The 22,774-nt window shown below is 41.5% G+C and overlaps 1 protein-coding gene across 1 annotated transcript in view; it reads right to left on the bottom strand.

The window, feature by feature from the left end:
- TBC1D10A (TBC1 domain family member 10A) overlaps positions 1–22,774 on the bottom strand; it is a 74,464-nt gene that overhangs the window by 11,269 nt on the left and 40,421 nt on the right. Inside the window, exons 7-8 of the mRNA XM_073554822.1 lie at positions 17,966–18,155; positions 2,246–2,400 (exon numbers count right to left, since the gene is read on the bottom strand). Of these exons, the coding sequence (XP_073410923.1) occupies positions 2,246–2,400; positions 17,966–18,155 (345 nt within the window). The remainder of the gene's footprint in view (positions 1–2,245; positions 2,401–17,965; positions 18,156–22,774) is intronic.

Genomic DNA, 22,774 nt, shown 5'->3' with positions numbered 1-22,774 from the left:
AAACACATTAAAATAATTGTATTTTAATAGAATATACTAAAACTGCATATAATAAGAATACATACTCAAGAATAATAAAAAATATATATATTTCTTTTGAAATAGACACGGGGGATCACGGGGTCCAATAAAAAAGTAGTTAAAACCATCCTCAAGGAGTCTAGAACACCGTTCCAAAGTTGAGAGAGTGTATGGTGTTTTAATCCACGTGACCATGGTGACTAGTGAGGAATGGGGTATGATTTCTTGGATCAATGTTAAGATCAATCTATTCTCTTCCAGAATAAAGAGTAAATCCAAAGAGATGTATCCTGAACAACTGATATATTTAAAAAAAAAAAAAAAATATATGTAGAAAAAAAAATTATGGAATAAAGTGCAGTAGTGTTTTAATATTAAATATATTAAATCATAAAAACATGGTAACAATGTAAAAAAAAAAGGGGGTTGTAGTATTATAAAGATACACTAGATGGCGCTAACACGAGCTTCAAGGAAGTGTCAGAAGCTTGAAGAGAATACTATAGTTAAAAGAGAGAGCTTTCTGTGTGACACCAATGTGTGGAATGGAAGGATAAAACAAGATGGTCAGGCTAAACATCCCAATGGAGGGTTCAGTATGCATGGTAGGCAGAGACAAAAATCTCCAAAGAACAAAATGGACTTTTAATAAAAGACATCAGAAACAATATTTAGTCCAAAGGGTTCCAGAGATTTTAATTTGTAAATCCAGTACACCTCTTTCCTATTAAGTGTCTGGATTCGGTTTGGTGTATTGTCTGGTATCTGTTCAATGGGGTAAATAGTCAGTTTCTTGATGTCACGACCATGTATAAGGTCAAAGTGACGTGACAGACCATGCTTCTGAAAGCCAATTTTAAATATTATGTCGGTGGCAATTTAACCGACAATGAAGTGCCTGGGTGGTACGTCCAACAAAGATTTTGGGACAAGTGCATGTAATGATATAGAGGACGTGTGAGGACAGACAAGTGAGGTGGTATTTGATGGGGAATTTTTCTTGAGTGATGGGATGTGAGAAAGTGATAGTCTGATGTGCAATATTGTGACAGCAACTACATTTATAGTGATGACATTTATAGATGCCTGGAATATGCTACAAATAATGCTACTTGAGTGTTTGTTTTTTTAACCTTTTTCAAAACGGCAAAATTAAAGTTTGTGGTTCGTCATAATGGCAGCGCGGTTTTGCAGGTGAAACAATAAAAAGACCGCAGAAGCAAAGGGACACTGTTGTTAAAAGCAGCTCTAATTATTTTAAATTGCCTTACTACAATTGATTACTTGCATGTTTTATACAGTTGTGGTTTTCTCCTACAAAGGTTCATGGTATCAGCAGAAAACAAAACAAACTGCAAAAACCTTGTAATTCACAGGTAACTTGTACGACCTACACTTGTCAAAACTAGTGACAGGTGAGCGTGCTCGGCGCTGCTCGATACTCGAGCATTTTTCTGGAAGACGGAAAAATTCTCCCAAGTTTGCCATTCACTCCTATAACTGCTGGCTCCCAAGCAGGAAGTTTTGCTCACATGAATAGTAATACAGGTGTGCGATATCTGTTGGTTCGTGAGTGGCAGGCCATCTGTAGATGTGACACTACCAGCATTTCCCAATGCAGGAGTGAGTGTAGCGGGCTTGCCCCTTCAAGATCTGCAACGTTGTCATACTAAGGCTGGGTTCACATTTGCAGATGTCAGAGCTGAGGAGGGCTGCGTAGTTCCTCCGTGAAGCTCCGCCCACTGCCGCACCTCCTGTTCAGCTCCACCTACATCTGCATGCGGCCTGTGTACCTATCTTTAACATTGGGTACGCAGGCCATGCGGATGTGTCCGCATGCGTCGTTTTGACAATGCGGCGACCTGCGTCAAATGCAACATGTGGCATTTTGTTGCGGGCACTGCATCGTCAAAACGACGCATGCGGGTGCACCTGCATGTTCTGCGTACCCAATGTTAAAGATAGGTATACAGGCCGCATGCAGACGAGGGCGGAGCTGAACGGAGGAGGTGAAGCAGTGTGAAGAGCTTCACGGAGGAACTACGCAGTCCTCCGCAACTCAGACATCCACAATTCTGAACCTAGCCTTAGCAGTATACGAAAAAAATGGGAATGGCGCTGCATGTGGTCAGATACCTAACAAATGAAGGAGACTTGAGTACAGAGTAACAAGAGTATAAATTTCTATCTACATATACCAATGTCTTGCGTTTTCTACACTCACCTCTGGGATAAGAAAACCTTCTTGCATATATTTTGGATCTATTGCTCTTAGTTTCTCCATGGTTTCATATTGACCTTGACAAGACTTGAGCTTTTCAGAGGAGCCAAGTGAATACTTCAGTAGAATAAGAGCCACGCGGAATACAATTTTGACACCTGTAAGAAAAAAATAAATAAATAAATATATATATATATATATATATATATATATATATATATATATATATATATATATATATATATATATATATATCTCTCTCTATCTATCTCACTTATCAACAGTCCATTGGTAAACACTTTACTCTTTGTTTTTGGCCACATTTTTATTTCACCATCATAATTTGTATTAAGCCCCTACTAGTGCTATTTAATAACTTCCCGTTTCAAGAAATCCACATTCACATATAGAAATCAGTAGCAACAGACTGACCCAGACCCCCACTTTTGTACTAAAGCATCTAATGGGCATAGACAAAGGTGAATGTGAAGAGAGGGGAGAGCCGGGTCAGTTGTGTGACACCACCTATTAAGATTGGTGGATTCTGTGTTATCAACTGCGCATAGAGGCGTTACCGGTGACTAATCCTGCCTCTGATGATAGGAGTCTGCTGAAAATGCACTCTGAAAGGACAGAAAGTAGGAGTCTTAAAGCCCCAATTGCCAGTGTGAAAATTGCAAGATTACTAATCGTTAAAACCCCTTGCAGAACACTTGATTGAGTTGCTTTAGATTTTTCCTCCCCTTCATCCAAGAGCCATAACGCTGCCCTGCACCCCCACTGTAAAAATAACCGTATGAGGGTTTGGTGTCATTCAATACTACAACTTGTGATACTTAAAAAAAAAACATATAAAAACAAAACTCATACAATGTACTGGAAAACAGGAGAAAAATTCTAGGAATAAAAAACACATTCTTTCCATTATTTTGTGGATTTGTGTTCGCTCTGAAGTAAAATGACCTACCAATCTGATTCTACAGAACAGTACAATTACAGTAAAATCAGATTTGAAAAGTAGTGTTGAAAAAAGTTGCAATTTTCTGGAACCCAGTGATACCATATATGGTAAAAAAAGAAGTAGGAAAAGCCTTTGCTTTTTCATCATGTCGCCACGCAAAAAGTAGAATACAACGCGATCAAAAAAGTCAAGTCAAAATAAAAATGGTAGCAATGAAAACTTCATCTTGTCCCGCAAAAAACAAGCCGCCATCCAGCTCCAACAGCTGAAAAATAAAGTTATAGCTTTCAGAATAAAGCGATGCAAAAACAATTATTTTTTCTATAAAATAGTTTTTGTGAAAAAGCGGCGAAACGTAAAAAATTATATATATATATATTTTATCACTGCAATCGTACGGACCTGAAGAATAAAGCTGCCTTATTAATTTTACTACCCAAAGAACGTCATTAAAAAGAAATAAATCCAGAATTCCTGGCGTTTGATCATTGTCTCCCAAAAATCAGAATAGAAAGCGATCAAAAATTTTCATGTGCCTGAAAATGGTACCAATAAAAAAGTCAGCTCGTTCCGCAAAAAACAAGCCATCACATGACTGTGGGCCAAAATATGGAAAAATTAGAGCTCTCAAAATGTGGTGAGGCAAAAAATAGTTTTCGCAATAAAAAGCATTTTTTTAGTGTGTGACAGCTGCCAAACACAAAAACCAGGTAGAAGTCTAGTATCGCTGTAATTGCACCGACTCGAAGAATAAAGTCACCTAATCACTAATACCGCACAAGGAACGGCATAAAAAATAGACTAATTCTACAAATGCTATTGGTTTTTTCATTCTGCCTCCCAAAGATCGCAGTAAGGCTTGGCGCACATTTATCTTGTACTGAGTGCTTACACCAGGGTTTCTGTGTAAATCTGTGATTAGGCACATCAGGGGCTCTCCAATTGCAACATGACGTCTGCTGTCGATTCCAGCCAATTTTGCATTCCAAAAGTCAAATGGCGCTCCTTCCCTTTCAAGCCCTGCCGTGCACCCAAACAGTAGTATTGTCCCACATATGGGGTATCAGCGTGCTCAGGAGAAATTGCTCAACAAATTGTATGGAGCAATTTCTCCTGTTACCCTTATGAAAATGCAATATATGAAGCTAAAACGATTTGTGAAAAATGTTGCTTTTTTTATTTCCACGGCTCTACATTATAAACTTCTGTGAAGCACCTGTGGGTTCAAGGTACTCAATACACATCTAGATAAGTTCCATAAGGGGTCTAGTTTCCAAAATGGGGTCACTTGTTGGGGGTTTCCACTGTTTAGGCACATCAGGGGCACTCCAAACGCATCATGGCATCCTCTATCAATTCCAGCCAACTTTGCATTCCAAGTCAAATGGCGCTCCTTCTCTTTCAAGCCCTGCCGTGCGCACAAACAGTAGTACTCTCCCACATATGGGGTATCAGCGTGCTCAGGAGAAATTGCAAAACAAAACGTATGGTCCATTTTCTCCTGTTACCCTTGCGAAGGTAAAAAAGAAAAAAAAAAAAAAAAAAAAAATAGGCCTACAGGAAAATTTTTGTGAAAGAAAAGTAAATGTTTATTTTTTCCTTCCACATTCCATTAATTCATGTGAAGCCCCTGGAGGGTTAATAAACTTCTTAAATGTGGTTTTGAGTACCTTGAGGGTTGCAGTTTTTAGAATGGTGTCACTTTTGGGTATTTTCTATCATATTGACCCCCCAAACTCACTTCAAATGTGAGGTGGTCCCTAAAAAAAAAAAAAAAAAAAAAAAAAATGGTTTTGTAAATTTTGTTGTAAAAATGAGAAATCGCTGGTCAACTTTTAACCCTTATAACTTCCTAACGGAAAAAAAAATTGTTTCCAAAATTGTGCTGATGTAATGAAGACCTGTAGGAGATGTTATTTATTAACTATTTTGTGCGGTATCACTCTGATTTAAGGGCATAAAATTTAAAAGTTTGAAAATTGCGAAATTTTCAAAATTTGTCAAATTTCCATTTTTTTTAACAAATAAACGCAAGTTATATCAAAATTTTTTTACCCCTATCATGAAGTACAATATGTCACGAGAAAACTGTCAGAATCACCAGGATCCGTTGAAGCGTTCTAGAGTTATGACCTCAAAGTGACAGTGGTCAGAATTGAAAAAATTGACCCGGTCACGATGGCAAAAACAGGCTCTGGCATGAAAGGGTTAAGGGGCAAAAAGTCTTATGCAAAACTTTTATATATCTTTTTTCCTTTTGAGGGCTTTGAAACTGCAATTGTCCAATTCCTTGTTTTATAAACTGCAGTATTACTGTAAACCGAGAAAAACATTGTCTGCTATGTAGACCAGCTACAGGCCAGGCTGGTTTTCACAGGAGCACAGTCATGGCATGCACACGGGCTTTGAAACCATCGACACCCCGCAATCACATAACTGGGAGCAGTTGGCACGTGGAAGGCCATGCCACCAGGACTGACTGCTTTAAATGCTGCATGCTGACAGTGCAATGAGAGCTGAAAACGCAGAAGTGTTTGTAATGAACAGCTCTGCTCTATTCCCCGCTCCCACTAGTAGGTGTCAGCAGCAAGACCAATGAGGAGAGCAGGGCTGTGAGTCATTACAAGTCTCACACATGAAAGAGTGACAATCTCTGGGTTATTTTTTTCCCCCTTGCAAGGCATTTACTGCTTATTATTGGTCAGTGTCTTGCACGGGAAAAAGTAACTGTCCCCAGAGGCAAATCTTTGTTACCCACTTTGTTGCAGGGGAGATAGAAATCTAAAGTTAACAGAAGAGCCCATTAGTGCCTACCATTTGACTAACTTACAGTCCACTGCCAGTTGTCAAGTGTAATCAGTCACCAGCCGCAGAGACTGACAGATTGCAGGAAGTGGGGGAGGGTCTAACTTTCTGCTCCTACTTGAGACTGCATACAGGGACAACAGAAGTGCAGGCTTTCAATTTAGGGCAGATAAGTCATTGGACAATGGCAGGAGCACTGCATGCTGGGATTTGAAGGAAAATAATTTACAGCAGCTATAGCAGCATGGAGATAAAGAAGACGAGCACACAGTGGATGACCGGTACGCCCCAATATTTTCTACAAATTAGGCATTTGCGGCCTGCTCTTCAGCGAGTAAGGCATTTACAGACAAAGCACCACCATTTCTCTACAACAAAGGCAGTGCGAATACAGGTATTTGAGAATCAAGAGAAATGAGAAAAGCTAAAATAAGTTATCTGTGTATATGAAATCAAAGACTTCAAATGGCACAAAAAGGGAGTGGTGGACAGAGACAACACATGCTGACAGACTAACCAAAACAGACAGCCAGCTCGTCACAAGTCCTCGCAGGACATGTAGAGGCAGGCAGCTCCGCGCTCACACCCTGCGATGAGTAACTGCTCCCTGCAGCATAACCTGCCTATTTAATAAGGGCACAGCACACCTCACACTGAGCTGGCACCTGACTGGGAATGCCCTCTGAAACCCTCCTAAGGTGAGAGGAGTTCAAGCCTCAATCTTGAGGAGTCATAAGAGCAAGGTCACCATTTATCAGAAAGTGGTATGTAAAATTTTGGGCACCCCTGGTTAAAATTACCAGAAAGTTGAAGATGTAATTATATTTACTTACTATATTAGGCAAAAAAAAGATAAGAATAAAATATAATTATATATATACATAGCTGTGTGTACACTCATGATGGAATCTTTTAAATCAATAAATCCTTGCCTTTTGTTAGCTGGACCATCTTTTTCTATTAAAGTACATCCAAGACTTGTAATACTGAATCCCTAACTGTACACCTTTAACCAAAACCAGTGTCATTTAAAGGGAATCTGTCACCCCATTTTTCCAATATCAGTTTCGGCCAGAGCCATCAGGGGCTTATCTACAGTTCTGTAATGCTGTAGATAAGCCCACGATGTAACCTGAAAGAGAAGAAAAAGAAAAAGTTAGACTAAAATACTCACCCCGATCCGATGGGTGTCGCCGTCCCGTCCGGCGCCTCCCATCTTCATACGATGATGTCCTCCTCCTTGCGTCTCCCTCGGCTCCTGCGCAGGCGTACTTACTCTGCCCTGTTGCGAGCAGAGTACTGCAGTACGCAGGCGCCGAACCGCTCTGACCTTTGCCTGCGCGCTGCAGTACTTTACTCTGCCCTCAACAGGGCAGAGAAAGTACGCCTGCGCAGGAGCCGCGGCAGAAGTAAGAAGGGGGACGTCATCACATGAAGATGGGAGGCGCCGGACCGGACCGGACCGTGACACCCACCGCATCCACCCCCTGGTGAGTATAATCTAACGTGTTTTTCTTCTCTTTCAGGTTACATCGGGGGCTTATCTACAGCATTACAGAATGCTGTATATCCACCGCCTGATGGCAGTGGCCGCAGCTTATAGTGCTAAAATGGGGTGACAGATTCCCTTTAAAGGGTTTTTCCATTCCCACAAAATTTCTTCAGCCTACCAGCTTCTGGTGGGTAAAGAAAAAAAAAAAAAAAAAAAAAAAAAAAAAAAAAGCAGTTCGCCCTCTGCTGCTCCAGTGACACCTCTCCACCAATGCCTTGGTCTTCATTCATAGGCTGCGGAGGTAAACACACGTGTAAAGTGCCCATCACTGCTGCTGCCAATCACTGGGCTCGGCAGCGCTGCCAATGTAGATTGCATGAACCACAGAGGTCAGTGATTGGCTGCAGCACTGAAGTGCACTATACTCCGGACATAACTCCAGCAACACGTAAACAAACTCGTCATACACAAAAAAATGGTTTGCATATCACTTATCAAATTATTCTTCAGCAGAGTAGAAGACCAACTCTTCCAGACAATCGCATGTTATGCTGATGATCATTTGAATGTCCTCCCACCTCCACACACACCCCGACCTTCAGAGGTCTCCTACTCTACGGAAAAGAAAAGCAAAGACTGGTATGAGTCTCCTTGTTGATTCTAGCACTTTAGTGAAATCCACCAATTGCTTGAATACAGTCGGATCCCCACTGATACTATGGAGTTGCCAATAAGGTCTTATGCCCTATATGTTTGTAATCCTTTAAACTTGGGTGTATGTCCACTTTAACCCCATAATGACCGCCAATACGTCTTTTTAGTGACCTGAGATATAAGAGAATAGCATCCCCATACAGGTGACAATCCAGCAGCTGTAAACTGTACACTATAGCTGACAACTTGCTGCATCAGCCACGGTCAGTGTTGGCATCGTCCATATCTGTTTAACCCCTTAGGTGCTGCTGTCAATAGTGACTACATCAAATAAATGGTTAATAGATTGTTGGGGCTTCCGCTTTAATCTAATTGACACACAGATCATGATTGTGTGGTCCTGATGTTTGCCATAGCAGTTCATGGCCAAATAGTGGCCTTAGGCTAGTTTCACCCTAGCGTTTTTGAGCGCAGAGACGGCCTGCGCACGGCCGCCGCTAAGCCCCGCCCCCTGCCGCGCCTCCGCAGGTAGCTCCGCCTACCGGTGCATGACGCTGCATGCGCCCTGCATCCCCTATATTTATCACTGGGGGCGCAGGCCGTGCGCAGTATGCGTTTGGCGGCGCATGCGTCCTTTTGACGGTGCGCCGACCTGCGCCAAACGCAACCTGCTGCAGTTTGGTTGCGGCGGCGCACCGTCAAAAAGGCGCATGCGCCGCCAAACGCATACTGCACACGGCCTGCGCCCCCAGTGATAAAGATAGGGGACGCAGGGCGCATGCAGAGTCATGCGCCGGTAGGCGGAGCTATCGGCGGAGGCGCGGCAGGGCTTAGCGGCGGCCGTGCGCAGGCCGTCGCTGCGCTCAAAAACGCTAGTGTGAAACTAGCCTTAGAGTCTCCCGGATATAGTGGTCAGTTCAGAAGTCAGCGACATTTAGGTGGTAAAAACTTTCATTCCTGCTAGAACATTGCATTAGTTCCTGAAAATCACCTGAAGGGTTAATAAACTATCTGGCAGATGTTGTCGATGTCAGGTGGTGCTGTTTTTAACCCCTTAATGTCTATGGACGTGCAGAGTCCGTCATGGCAGGAGGTAACTTACCACACCATGACGGACTCTGCACGTCCTGCCTTTGAACCGTCACTGCACGTAAACACGCAGTTTCAGTTCAGTGCCGACAGCTGTCTGACAGCCGAGAGGCACAGCAAGGGGCAGGGGCCCTTGCACTCGGTCCCTGCACCCACAGCGCTGTGATTAGTCAGTCAATCAATCTGAAAGACCAAACAGCAGTGATGAGCAGGAGAGGCTGAAATTTGAGCCTCTCCTGCCCTATATCAGTGTAGGAGCTCAGCGCTGCAGTGGCTGAGCGTCCTGCACTGACAGCTAGGAGCGGAGCCCCCACCGCCCATGGCTGTTAACCCCTTCACTGCTGCGATCGAGCGTGATCGCATTGTTCAGAGGGGGAGGCAGAGGGTAGGGGGCTCTCTGTGCCTCAGGTCGGCATCCCCGCGATATAATCGCGGGGCCCGACCTGTGCCATGATGACCCGGAGGTGTCATGACAACCTCCGGGTCATTTACCTACGGAAAGCTGGTGAGACCATGTTCACAGCAAGGTGTCCCCAGCTTTCAGCATTGGTATAATGCATTACAATGCTGGAGCATTGCAATGAATTATACCTAAAGTCAAAGCGAAAGTGAAAGTCCCATAAAGGGACAAGGTAAAAAAAACAACATTTTTTTAAAAAATGTAAAAATTAAAAAATGAGAAAAAAAAAAAAAAATCCCTAAAAATTACACATTATGTAAAAAAAAACAAAAAAAAACAAAACAAAAAAAACACACGTTTGGTATCGCCACGCCCATAAAAATCCCATCTATAAAAGTGTCACCCTAGTTAACCCCTTCAGTGAACGCCGTGAAAAAAAATAAAAAGTAGCAAATTATACTTTTTTTATGTTTTGTTGTTTTTTTACACAAAAACTTTTATAGAAAAATATTTTTGAATCACCTTATTCTGCGAGCTATAAACTTTTTTTATTTTTTCGCTGATGCTGCTGTATGGCAGCTCGTTTTTTGCGGGACAAGATGACGTCAGCGGTACCATGTTTATTTATATCCCTTTTTTTGATCGTGTGTTATTGTACTTTTTCCAAGCGGTATGATATTGTATAAAAAACACTAAAACATAAAACGATATAAATGAGGCATCGCTGTAATCGTAGTGACCCGAAGAATAAAGCTGCCATACTAATTTTACCACATGCGGAACAGAGGGGAAAAAAAAAAGCATTCCTAAATTGCTGGGTTTTGTTCATTCAAAAAATTAAACAGAAAAATCAGAATAGAAAGCGATCAAAAAACGTTATGTGCACGAAAATGGTACCAATAAAAACGTCAGCTCTTCCCGCAAAAATCAAGCCCACACATGACTCTGCAGGCCAAAATCTGGAAAAATGATAGCTCATTAAAGATCATTTTTGTGGAAAAAAAAAATTATTTTTTAATTTTCACAGCTCTGCGTTATAAAGTTCTGTGGAGCACTTGGGGGTTCAAAGTGCTCACCACACAACTAGATAAGCTCCATGGGGGGTCTAGTTTCCAAAAAGGGGTCATTTGTGGGGGGTTTCTACTGTTTTGGCACATCACGGGCTCTGGAAATGCAACATGACGCCCGTAGAACATTCCATCAAAGTCTGCATTCCAAAACGGCGCTCCTTCCCTTTTGAGCTTAGCCATTCGCAAACAGTGGATCCACCCCACATATGAGGTATCAGCGTACTCAGGACAAATTGCACCACAACTGTTGGGGTCCTATTTCTCCTGTTATCCTTGGGAAAATAAAAATTTGGGGGCAAAAAGATCATTTTTGTGGGAAAAAAAAGATTTTTTTATTTTCATGGCTCTACGTTCTAAACTTCTGTGAAGCACTTGGGGGTTCAAAGTGCTCAACACACATCTAGATAAGCTCCTGGGGGGGGGGGGGGTCTAGTTTCCAAAATGGGGTCACTTGTGGGGGGTTTCCACTGTTTAGGCACATCAGGTGCTCTCCAAATGTGACATGGCGTCCGATCTCAATTCCAGCCAAAAAGTCAAATGGCACTCGCTCCCTTCCGAGCTCTGCCATGTACCCAAATAGTAATTTACCCCCACATATGGGGTATCAGCGTACTCAGGACAAATTGCACAATAAGTTTTGGGGTCCTGTTACCCTTGAGAAAATAAAAATTGGGGGTGAAAAGATCATTTTTGTAGAAAAAATATGATTTTTTATTTTCACAGCTCTACGTTATAACCTTCTGTGAAGCCCTTGGGGGTTCAAAGTGCTCAACACACATTTAGATAAGTTCCTTGGGGGGGGGGGGGGGGGGTCTAGTTTCCAAAATGGGGTCACTTATGGCGGGTTTCCATTGTTTAGGTACATCAGGGGCTCTCCAAACGCGACATGGCGTCCGCTCTCGATTCCAGCCAATTTGACATTCAAAATCTCAAATAATGCTCCTTCCCTTCTGATACAGGAAAGATATATATCTTTGTAACGTGTTAGCCAGTAAATAGAAAAATATTCAGAATTGAGAGTCCTCAGTGGTTGATACCTTTTAATGGCTAACTGAAAAGATGGTAACACATTGCAAGCTTTCAAGTAGTAGTCTCGAAAGCTTGCAATGTGTTACCATCTTTTCAGCCTTCCCTTCTGAGCACTGCTGTGCGCCTAAAGATTGGTCTTCCTCCACACATGGGGTATCGGTGTACTCCGGAGAAATTGAACAACAAATATTGTGATTCATTTTCTCCCGATACCCTTGACAAAATAAAAAAAAAAAAAAAAAAAAAAAAAAAAAATTGTGTCCAAATAAAAATTTTTGGAAAAGTTAAATGTTCATTTTTTCCTTCCACATTGCTTCAATTCTTGTGAAGTACCCAAACGGTTAATAAACTTCTTGAATGTGGTTTTGAACACCTTGAGGGGTGCAATTTTTAGAATGCTGTCACTTTTGGGTATTTTCTGTTATATTGACCCCCCAAACTCAATTTAAATGTGAGGTGGTCCCAAAAAAAAAAAAAAAAAAAAAAAAAAAGTTTTGTAAATTTTGTTGGAAAAAATAAGAGACCGCTGGTCAACTTCTAACCCTTATAACTTCCTAAGAAAAAAAAAAAAATTTTGGTTCCAAAATTGTGCTGATGTAAAGTAGACATGTGGGAAATGTTATTTATTAACTTTTTTGTGACATCTCTCTGATTTAAGGGCATAAAAATTAAAAGTTTGAAAATTGCAAAATTTTCGCCATATTTCCATTTTTTTCATAAATAAACGCAAGTCATATCAAAGAAATGTTACCACTAACATGAAGTGGTTTTCTTCTTGTGTCTCAGTTAGTGGGTGGTGTGAACGTTGTCTTACCGACTTGTTCACACTTGTGCATGTCACATGTGTTTTAATCCGTTTTTTCCTTGCCTAGCATGGTTTGAAAGACCCCACCCCTCTCGAGTGGCATGCACAAAAGAGCTGTCTTGCACCACAAGCCCATACTAAGAAGCGCCTGTCCGAATCCTGTTCATTTTAGACACTGTTCTGATGTTCAGGTTTTAAATACATTAGATAGGGACTGCTTCAATACGGGTTGCCTTGACGCGGTGAAGCAGCTTGGTGTACATTTTTTTTGCAAAAAAAAAAAAAACTTATCGACTAAATACCCTGTATTTGTTATCCAGCACTTGCCGATTACTGTCATATATTTTACTTCAGAGTATTTTTGCAAATCTGTTTTCTTGTTGTGTCTCACTAACATGAAGTACAATATGTCACGAAAAAACAATGTCAGAATCAGCGGGATCCGTTGAAGCGTTCCAGAGTTATAACCACATAAAGTGACAGTGGTCCGATTTAAAAATTAAGGCCTGGCCTTTAACCTACAAAATGGCTTGGTCGTTAAGGGGTTAAGATGGTACCATGTTTGGGGGTTTTCCAATATACAGGACCCCCAAAGTCACTTCAAATTCGGATAGGTCCCTCAAAAAATAAATTTTGTAACTTTCCTTGAAAAAATGAAAAATTACCGCTACATTTTTAAACCTCCTAAAAGGCTAACAAAATAAATTAGCGTTTTAAAAATGGTGCTGAGGAAAGGCAGACATGTGGGAAATGTTATTTATTAGGCTAAGTGCACACGTTGCAGAAAATTTCTGCTCAAAAACCTGAATCCCTTCCCAGAAACGGCACCTATTTTTCCGCTGCGTTTTTTGCGCGGTTTTGATGCGTTTTTTTCCGCAGCGGTTTCTAAAAGCATGGGAGAAGCCTAAGTCGTGGAAAAATCCGCAAAATTAATGTGCATGCTGCATTTTTTAACAGGATGCGTTTTTTTCGCGGTAAAAAAACTCAATGTGCACAAAAAGTGCAAAATGCATAGAAATGACTGTGCAGCTTATTTTTAGCGGTTTTATAGTGAAAACCGAGGTAAAAACCGCTAAAAAAAACGCTGTGTGTGAACACAGCCTTAATGTTTTTGTGTGGTATGACTATCTGGATTAAAGGGATAATCATTCAAAATTTGAAAATTGCACTTTTTTTTACATTTTTGTCAAGTTTGATATTTTTTATAAATAAAACAAAACATACCGACTTAAATTTAACATTATCCTAAATTATAATGTGCCACGAAAAAAAAAATCTCAAAAATCACTGGGATTTGTTGGAAGCGTTCCAGAATTATTACCCCATAAAATGACATTGGTCGGAATTTAAAAAATTGGCTCTGTCACTAAGGGGCACATGTTATCCACTACATTTTTGTTGATTACCTGTCCTTGGAATAGGTCATCAATGTCTGATTGGCCAGGGTTTGATACCCGACACACCCGCTGATCAGCTGTTCTGTCAGTGGCATCCGGCAGTGCTAGATGCGGTGATGGGCATCTACTGATAGCGGCAGAGGCTTGGTGCTGCAAATCAACCTCGTATTCAAAGCAACAGGAGACAGATGTGTCGTACCATGCAGCCACTATCAGAAGATGGCCAGCGCCGAAAGTGAGTACTAACGGCTGACAGCTGCCACAGACACAACAGTTGATCGGTGGGAGTGCCGGGTGTTGGACTCCGACCAGACATTGACTACCTTTCCTAAGGATATGTCATCAATAAAAACGTAGTGGACAACATCTTTAAAACCAACAGTCAACTAAAGCCAGATGATTAGGGACGTGGGGTAAGGCCATCTCTACACACTCTGTATGGTGGCATACAGAGCAGCATTTGGATTATGTGCTGCCAAACTATCCCCCGCTGTTGTATTACAGATCTGACGACTGATCTATGACATGTGTATGAAGTCTAGGGCTCTGTTTACACTTGCTTTAGCTCAATCCATTCAAGTTTCTGCAGCTTTTGACCTGTCAATCATATAATGACACCACCCAATATATAAAAGCATGTAGGAAAACGGGGGGGGGGTACAAACAACAAACCAAATAAAGCACATTATTAAGGAAAAACACAAGATGGTGGAGTCTAATAAATCAGCACACCACAAAGCAATTCAAGCATTAGCTATAAGGAAACAAAAAGATCTGTTTCCTTCATGAAGAATTTTAAGTGTCTGCCCTGCCCCCCCCCAAGCAATACTGCAGATTTTTTTCACCGTGATGGATATATATTGATACCACCATTCACAACATAGCATTCCAGTCTCCATTATCAGACTCGTGTTCCATAGCACTACAACATGACCACCATCAGGGTGAAATTACCTTCCATCATGGTCCACCATCACATCTATTATCCAAGGCTTGTTTGTGTTAAATATTAACAGGCCAGAAACGCAGCCCTCGCTACAATACGTGCTCAGCGATCTGTAGAACAGCAATGCTCATAAAATGTCAACTCTTCTATCTAATTAATCTCTTACCTTTGATGCCATCCTCTCCACCATCTACTATTAGGACCGCTCATAAATGTATAGCATCATCCCCCTACTCACTTGTGAGTAATGGCACACACTGTACCTCTTTATTACAGAAGCTATCATCCATAACTTTCACACCAATTATTTCCCACACAGCCAATGTTCTATCAAGTCCCCTTCCCATCGGAGCCACGCACCGGCAATGCATGCTTCAACCACTCATCCCTATTGAGGTCACCGTGTATAACACAGCAACAATTCCAGCCACTATAATCCACAGATTAGCACAAATCTTTATTCTTTTCTGTAATCTGGAGGACAGAATGATTATTACAATTGAGGAAAACCATACGACATCTGCTCAGTAACCATTAGCTTTGCTCCACACAGATGGAACATGACGGTCTTACAAGTTGACTTCCTTGCCATGCTGATGCACATAAGCAACCATGATGGGTTAAAAGGTCTTAAGTGTAATTTACTATGAGATATACATACATAATATGTATGTTACAAACAGATTTTTTAAGATACAGGATAGAGTAGGTGCATCTGTCGCCTCCACCTTGTGCCAGTCATTGCACTGGTTACCCATCCACTACAGAGTACAATATAAATTCATCTCTCTAATCCAAAGTTCTCCAGTTATGCATCACCCAACCCATTGCCCTCCCTTCTGCAACTGACCCAAGACCACCATCCTCCCTCCATGATCCGAACCTTCCACTTCCTTTTCAAAGACTTCTCTCGTGCTTCGCCAATTTTCTAGAAATCACTACCCAAGAAGATCCATTTAATAAATAGACCCAACATTTTTAAGTGTGGATTAAAGACATCTCTTTGGACAGGCTTATCACCCCCCACTTAACTAGTCTAACTCTTCCCTGTTCCCTCATTCTAAGTTTTCTTCAGAATCTGAGTCCACATCCTCCATGAACCGAATAGCAAACAGTAACTGTGCTTAGATACTGGCTTGATGACCAGATCATACAGCTTAAAATCATATACCCCATTTATTATAACAATGGCTAGACCATACATGACAAGCGCTTTTTACCTTTTGTGTCCCTCTTTCCTTATAGATTGTAAGCTTTTGAGCAGGGCACTCACTACTCCAGTAAGTGGGGAACTACAGTGGCTTGTGAAAGTTTTCACCCCCTGGCTTTCTACTTATTTTGTTACATTATAACCGGTGTTTAAATATTTTTGTGGTCCGGTTTGTGTGATGCACCAACACTACAAATTCTAAGTTGGTGAAGTGAAGCGAGAAAATATAGGCAAACGTTAAATTTAAGGGAACAAGCAACTAAAATTGGCATGTGCATCTATTGTACACCTTTGATATGAAACCCTTAAATAAATACTTAAATATTTCTGGTGTAAGCAATTACCTTCATTAGTCACATGCTTCGTGAAAGGAAGTCCACCTGTGTGCAATCTAAGTGTCACATGGTCTGTCAGTATATACACCTTTTCGGAAAGTATACAGAGGCTGTAACACCATTAACCAAGAGGCACAACTAACCAAATACCATGAAGACCAAGGAGATCTCCAAACAAGTCAAGGACAAAGTTGTTGAGAAGTACAAGTCAGGGTTGGGTTATTTGAAAAAACAAAAAAAAACAAACCACAAACAAAAAACAATTTTTGATGATCCCCAGAGCACAATCAAATCTATTCTCAAATGGAAAGAACATTGTACAACAAACCTGCTAAGAGAGCAGCCCATCAAAACTCTCAGCCCGGGTAAGGAGGACACCAGAGATTCATCACAGAGACCAAAAGGGAACTAGGAGGGAATTGCAGGGTTCACAAAGCAAAGACTGGAGTATCTGTCCATTTAACCACAAGACGATGTACACTCCATAGTGGTGTCCTTTATGCAAGAGTGGGCAAAAAAAAACAACAACTTTACTTACAGAAAAATTGGAAGACTCGTTTTGAGTTTGCCAAGAGACCTATGGGAGACTTCCCAAATGTATGGAGGAAGGTGAAGTGGTCTAATGAGTCCAAAATTGAACTTTTTTGACCACCCAGGTAAACGCCATGTCTGCGCCAAACCAACACACCATCACCCCAAGTACACCATCCCCACAGTGAAACATTGTGGTGGCAGCATCATGCTGTGGGGATGTATTTCGACACCGAGGACAGGGAAAATGGTCCAAGTTGAGGGGAAAGATGGATAGTGCAAAATACAGGTATACTCTTAAGCAAAACCTGTTTCAAACGGTCAGTGATTTGACACTGGGACAGGTGTTCACATTCCAACCATGTAATGACCCAAAGCATACTGCTAAAGCAACACTCGAGTGGTTTAAAGGGGAAACGTGTAAAATGTTTTGGAGTGGCCTAGTCAAAGCGCAGACCTTAATTCAATTGAGAATCTGTGGTTAGACTTGAAGATTGCTGTTCACTAGAGGAAGCCATCTAAGCCATTCTTTGAGGAATGAGCAAAAATCCCAGTGGCAAGATATGGAAAGCTCAAAGACTTATCCAAAGTGACTTGCAGCTGTAAATGTCACAAAAGGCTCTACAAAGTGCTGACTTTAGGTAGGTGATTAATTATGCACACTGAAGTTCAGTTATTTTGTCCCATTTGTTGTTTGCTTCACAATAAAAAGAAAAACCAATGTTCACAGTCGTAGGCATGTTCACATGAACTGATGCAAACCCTAAAAAAAAAAAAAAAAAAAAAAAAAAAAAAAAAAAAGTGGGGTGGGGGATCCTTTTGCCAGTCACGGTATGTGTTGCTCACGTCTTTATTGTAAGTACATGTCCTTAATTAACTGTAAAGTGCTGTGGAATACAATGGCACTATAGAAATTATCACCATCACCCTCCAATCTGTTATGGACTGGGCAACCCGTGAAGAACTGAAAACAATTCTTGGGTAATAAAACCTATTTACCTTCACAAAAGAACATGTCCCACACACGCAGAACTGAGCTCCAGGGAAGAGTCCGTGAAAACGCACACATGAACCATTCTGTCATGTATAAAATCGGGTCAATCTTCTGCTTACTCAGATGCTTGTAGGCCACAGGGGACACCTTCCGGAGCAGTGAGAACAGGATCCGTCCATCTAGCTGGATTGCTTCCTGCAAATAATAAATCCAAGATGCTATACAACAAACCATTTTATTTTCAGGTGAAAACAGACATCAGATTGGTACACTGCAGTATTGTTAGGTTAAGGGCTAACTCTTTCATACTCTGATGGTTTCAAAAGGTGGGGCAAAGTCTGATGGGTAAGGGCAGAGTTGTAAACGCCACATATAGGTTTTCCTAAAGAGGTGGGTTTATAAGTGCAATAACCCTGCTGGCACCATACTGCCATATCCGCAGTTTTCACTCTCATGTACAGTACCGTCTCCTTCCCAATCCCTGCAGATTGTAAGCCCTTGCAGGAAGGACCGTATACACAATTATACCAGTCTGTCACTTAACAAGGTACAAAACATGTCAACTAAACCTGGCTATGTATTAATAGAGTTGAGCAAAAAGATTTGCAGGATCACCAAACCAGAGCATTGCAGACGTGCCTCTTATGATTAGTAGGTCCTTTCTTCAAATTGACCTATAGAGAACTTAGCCTAGACAAACACCTATGGCTTGAAGACATTAAGGCTATGTACCCAAGTTGCAGAAATGCTGCGGAAATTTCCGCAACTCCCGCCGCAGGTAAAATGCATGCGAATTCGCATGCGTTTGTCCCGCTAAAAAGCAGCATTTTGCAAGGGTCTTTCGCTTGCGGAATGCTCGCGCATTCCAAGCGATTTCAAGCATCAATAGTAAAAGACAGGATGTTAAAGATTATAAAAAATAAAAAATAGTGATATTCTCACCTTCTGATGGCCGCCGGAGCCTTCCCGCCTGTCCGCCACGCTCCAGGCATCTTCTGGTCCCAGTAATACTTTGCGCGAAGGACCTGAGAGGACGTCATGCTTGCAAGACCATAACGTCATCAGCGGTCCTTCGCGCAAAGCATTACTGGGACCGGAAGATGCCGGGAGCGTGGTGGACAGGCGGGAAAGCTCCGTCGGCAGGTGAGAATATCACTATTTTTTATTTTAATTCTATTTTTTACAGGGATATGGTACCCAGGGACTGGAGGAGGAGTCTCCTCTCCTCCAGACCCTGGGAACCATCCAAACACGGAGCACTCACTTTACATATGGTGGGCATAGCCACATGCGTAAAGTGAGTGTTTCAACGCAATCCTATGGGTGCGGAATCGCCACGATTCCACAAAAAGAATGAGCATGCTGCGGACTTTTCCGCTATGCGATTTCGCAGCAGAAAAATCCACAGCATTAGCACAGCATTGCGGAATCCCATAGGATTGCATGGGATGCGTTTTCTTTGTGTTTTCGCAGTGATTCCACAGAGGAAAAGCACCGCAAACATGCAAAAACAACGCATCGTGTGCACACAGCCTAAAAGTACATCAGTAACATTTCAGCGATCATTCATCTGGGTGAACTCTGCACTCAATGGCACTTCTATCCAATTATCACTTCTCCCAGAAGACACCTATGCACCCTCAAGCGATAAGCCAAATGCTCATTTTTCCCACAAGGAGATGGCAGTAAGCAGCTCCCGGACACATAAGATGACTGAAGTTCATCCAATTTTACTGTATGTATACAAGCACTTTAAAGGGAACATTTATGTATAAAAATCAGGTTTTTCTATGTTGTGCTTTTTTTTTTTGAATGTTGATGTTTTCCAATTTTCCATATCACTATTTGTAGGCACACACTCATGTAGGAATTAGGTAGCGTATAGTTTAGAAAGTAGCATTTGATACACTGCTGATTTTGCAATTTTTCCCACCTGCAAAGAATAGAGGGCTATAATTTGTATCATAGTTACACTTCAACTCCTTGGAGTGTGAGTGAGTGTATGGACAGGTGTCCTTTATACAGGTAATGAGATCAAACAGGTGCAATTAATATACAGGTAAAGAGTGCAGAGTAGGAGGGCTTCCTAAACAAAAACTAACCGGTCTGTGAGAGCCAGAATTCTTGCTGGTTGGTAGGTGATCAAATACTTATTCCATGCAATAAAATACAATGTAATTATGTAAAAATCATACAATGAGATTGTGTGTTTTTTTTAGATTCTGCCTCACAGGTGAAGTGTATGCCAATTTACAGACCTCTACATTCTTTGTAGGTGGGAAAACTTGCAAAAATGTGAGTGTATAAAATACTTCTATTCCCCACTGTAGGTGCAGTTTTATTGCTTTCATAAATCTCCAAAAAAAAAAAAAAAAAAAAATCATCCTCCTCCTGGGTTCTGGACACAAAAGTCTAAGGGTACGTGCACACGCTGCGGAATCCGCTGCGGATTAATCCGCACGGATTTTGCAAAAACCGCAGATAATCCGCAGGTCCAAAGACCTGCGGATTATCTGCGGTTTTGCCTGCGGTTTGGTCCTGCGGATTCACTATCTCCACAATGGTGGAGATAGGAACCCGCAGCGGTTTCCGCAGAAAGAATTGACATGCAATTCTTTCTGCAGATTCAAAACCGCAGCAAATCCGCGCGGTTTTTTCCGCAGCGTCGGCACAGCGGTTTTTTTTTCCCATTCAAATGAATGGTACTGTACACCGCAGCTAAAACTGCTGCGTGTCCGCAGCGGCCAAAACCGCTGCGGAAACGCAGCGGAATCTGCAGCGTGTGCACACAGCCTAACTGTGCATGAAGCAGGCACATGTGTCAGTACGGGCTCACCTGAACAGATTACAGTTTGGGCTGAGTGTACGTGCTCGGATATATTCTGAGCATCTGTGCGTGCTCGTATATTATGTTAGAGTCCCTGCAGCTGCATGATTTGAGGCGGTTAGATAGCCACAACAGGTGCAGGGATTTCCTGTTTGTTAGGGAATCCCCCATGTGTTGAGGCTGTAACCGCCGCAAATCATGCTGCTGCAGGGACTCATAATATAAGAGCACGCACAGATGATCGGAAAACTCCTAAGCATGCTTGGGACAAGACGTTATTTGAGCGTGTTCGCTCATCACTAATCCCACTCCATTCTCTCAGAGCAAGCTTCATACACACTAGAGGCCTGATCCCACCAGTCGCTGTATACACTTCAGCCTGACGTCAAGCAGCCTCCAGCGCCAAACAGAAGCATTCGACTCCAGGCACAGTTCACACCGAATAGATTGCAGGTTCCCGCTGACCCATGAAGTCTCCATTCAGAGCGACACCCCATCACGTTTCTCTCCCAGCAACAGCTCAAATTTTGGCTGGTCACTCACCAGCAGCACATTCAACTCTACTCCATCCAGAAGACTGACACCCCTGGTTCTTTGTTAAAGCAAGTCAGGTGCGCCTACTCAAGACTAGCATTGCTAGGATTAAATCCTAGTCTACCTGGCTTTGCTACACGATATTAAAAAAATGTACGAGGAACTAAGCCCAGTATTAGCCTCATAATTCCAGTTCTTTTCAGCATTTGTAGGGACATAAGCAGCAATAAACTAGATCAGATTCTAATACATTGTGAATAATTATTTTCTTGTCATGCTCCTATATGGGCAAAGGTCATTGTGAAGGAAGAGGGAGCAGGTGAGAGGCGATATCTGTTGGGAATGGAAGATCCTGTTATGTAGTCTTCTGCACAGAACATGAAGTGATAGAGCCCAATTTAATACTTAGCGGTCACAGAAAATGCCATTTTTTTTTTTTTTTTTTTTTAATATTGGGATATGGAAAATTGAATAATGTTATCAAGAGTGAAAAATAAAAACATTAAAAATCAAAAATGACTTTTCCTTTAAGAATGGAGTCTTGGTTATGTCCTTTATGAATTGTATTTCTATGTACGGGTGTGTGGTGACTCAAAGCAATGACTCCTGCAGCAGTCCACTCCTTGTGAATCTCCCTCAAATTTTTGAATGGCCTTTTATTAATTCCTTTCAAGGCTGCAGTTATCCCCGTTGCTTGTTCACTTTCTACCACACTTTTTCCTTCCACTAAACTTTCCATTAATATCCTTGGATACAGCACACTGAACAGCCAGATTCTTTAGCAGTGACTTTTTGTGGCTTACCCTCCTTGTGAAGTGTGTCAATGACTGCCTTCCGGACATCTGTCAAGTAAGCAGTCTTCCCCATGATTGTGGAGCCTACTGAAACAGGTTATGGGACCTTTTTAAATGCTTAGGAAGCCTTTGCAGGTGTTTGTTAATTATTCTAATTTACCGAGATAATGACCTTTGGGTTTTCATTGGCTGTAAGCCATAGTCATCAACAGTAACAGAAAAACACTTGAAATAGATCACTCTGTTTGTAATGACTATATAATATAGGATTTTCACTTTTTGTATTGAAGAACTGAAATTAATCTTTGATATTCTAAATTTGTGAGAAGCACCTGTATCTCTAGCTCTTGGCACTTTCATATATGGCAAGTCTACCTTTTCCTTTAGGGATTTCTCACTATATTTTAATTTTCCTTGGTTACTTGACCTCAATATTATATGCACTAGCATTGGATAGGTTCATCTATAATTGGATCCTAACAATTTTTCTGTATCATCATAATGCACTTTGCACTTTCTTGAGTTTATGTTTACAGTGATTTAGTGACTATGTACATATGCCATTTTTAGGAACTATCTTCTAGAGATACTCTAGTGCTGCTAAGTCCCCAGCTTATTAGCTTACCCTTTGGAACTTTTAAAATGAATGCCCTTTTGCT

The sequence above is a fragment of the Dendrobates tinctorius genome, unplaced genomic scaffold (assembly GCF_039654945.1).
Source record: "Dendrobates tinctorius isolate UK_male_01 unplaced genomic scaffold, ASM3965494v1 ptg000213l, whole genome shotgun sequence".
NCBI lineage: Eukaryota > Metazoa > Chordata > Amphibia > Anura > Dendrobatidae > Dendrobates > Dendrobates tinctorius.
Note: the sequence above shows the minus strand (reverse complement) of the source record. Positions and strands in the feature narration are given on the sequence as shown.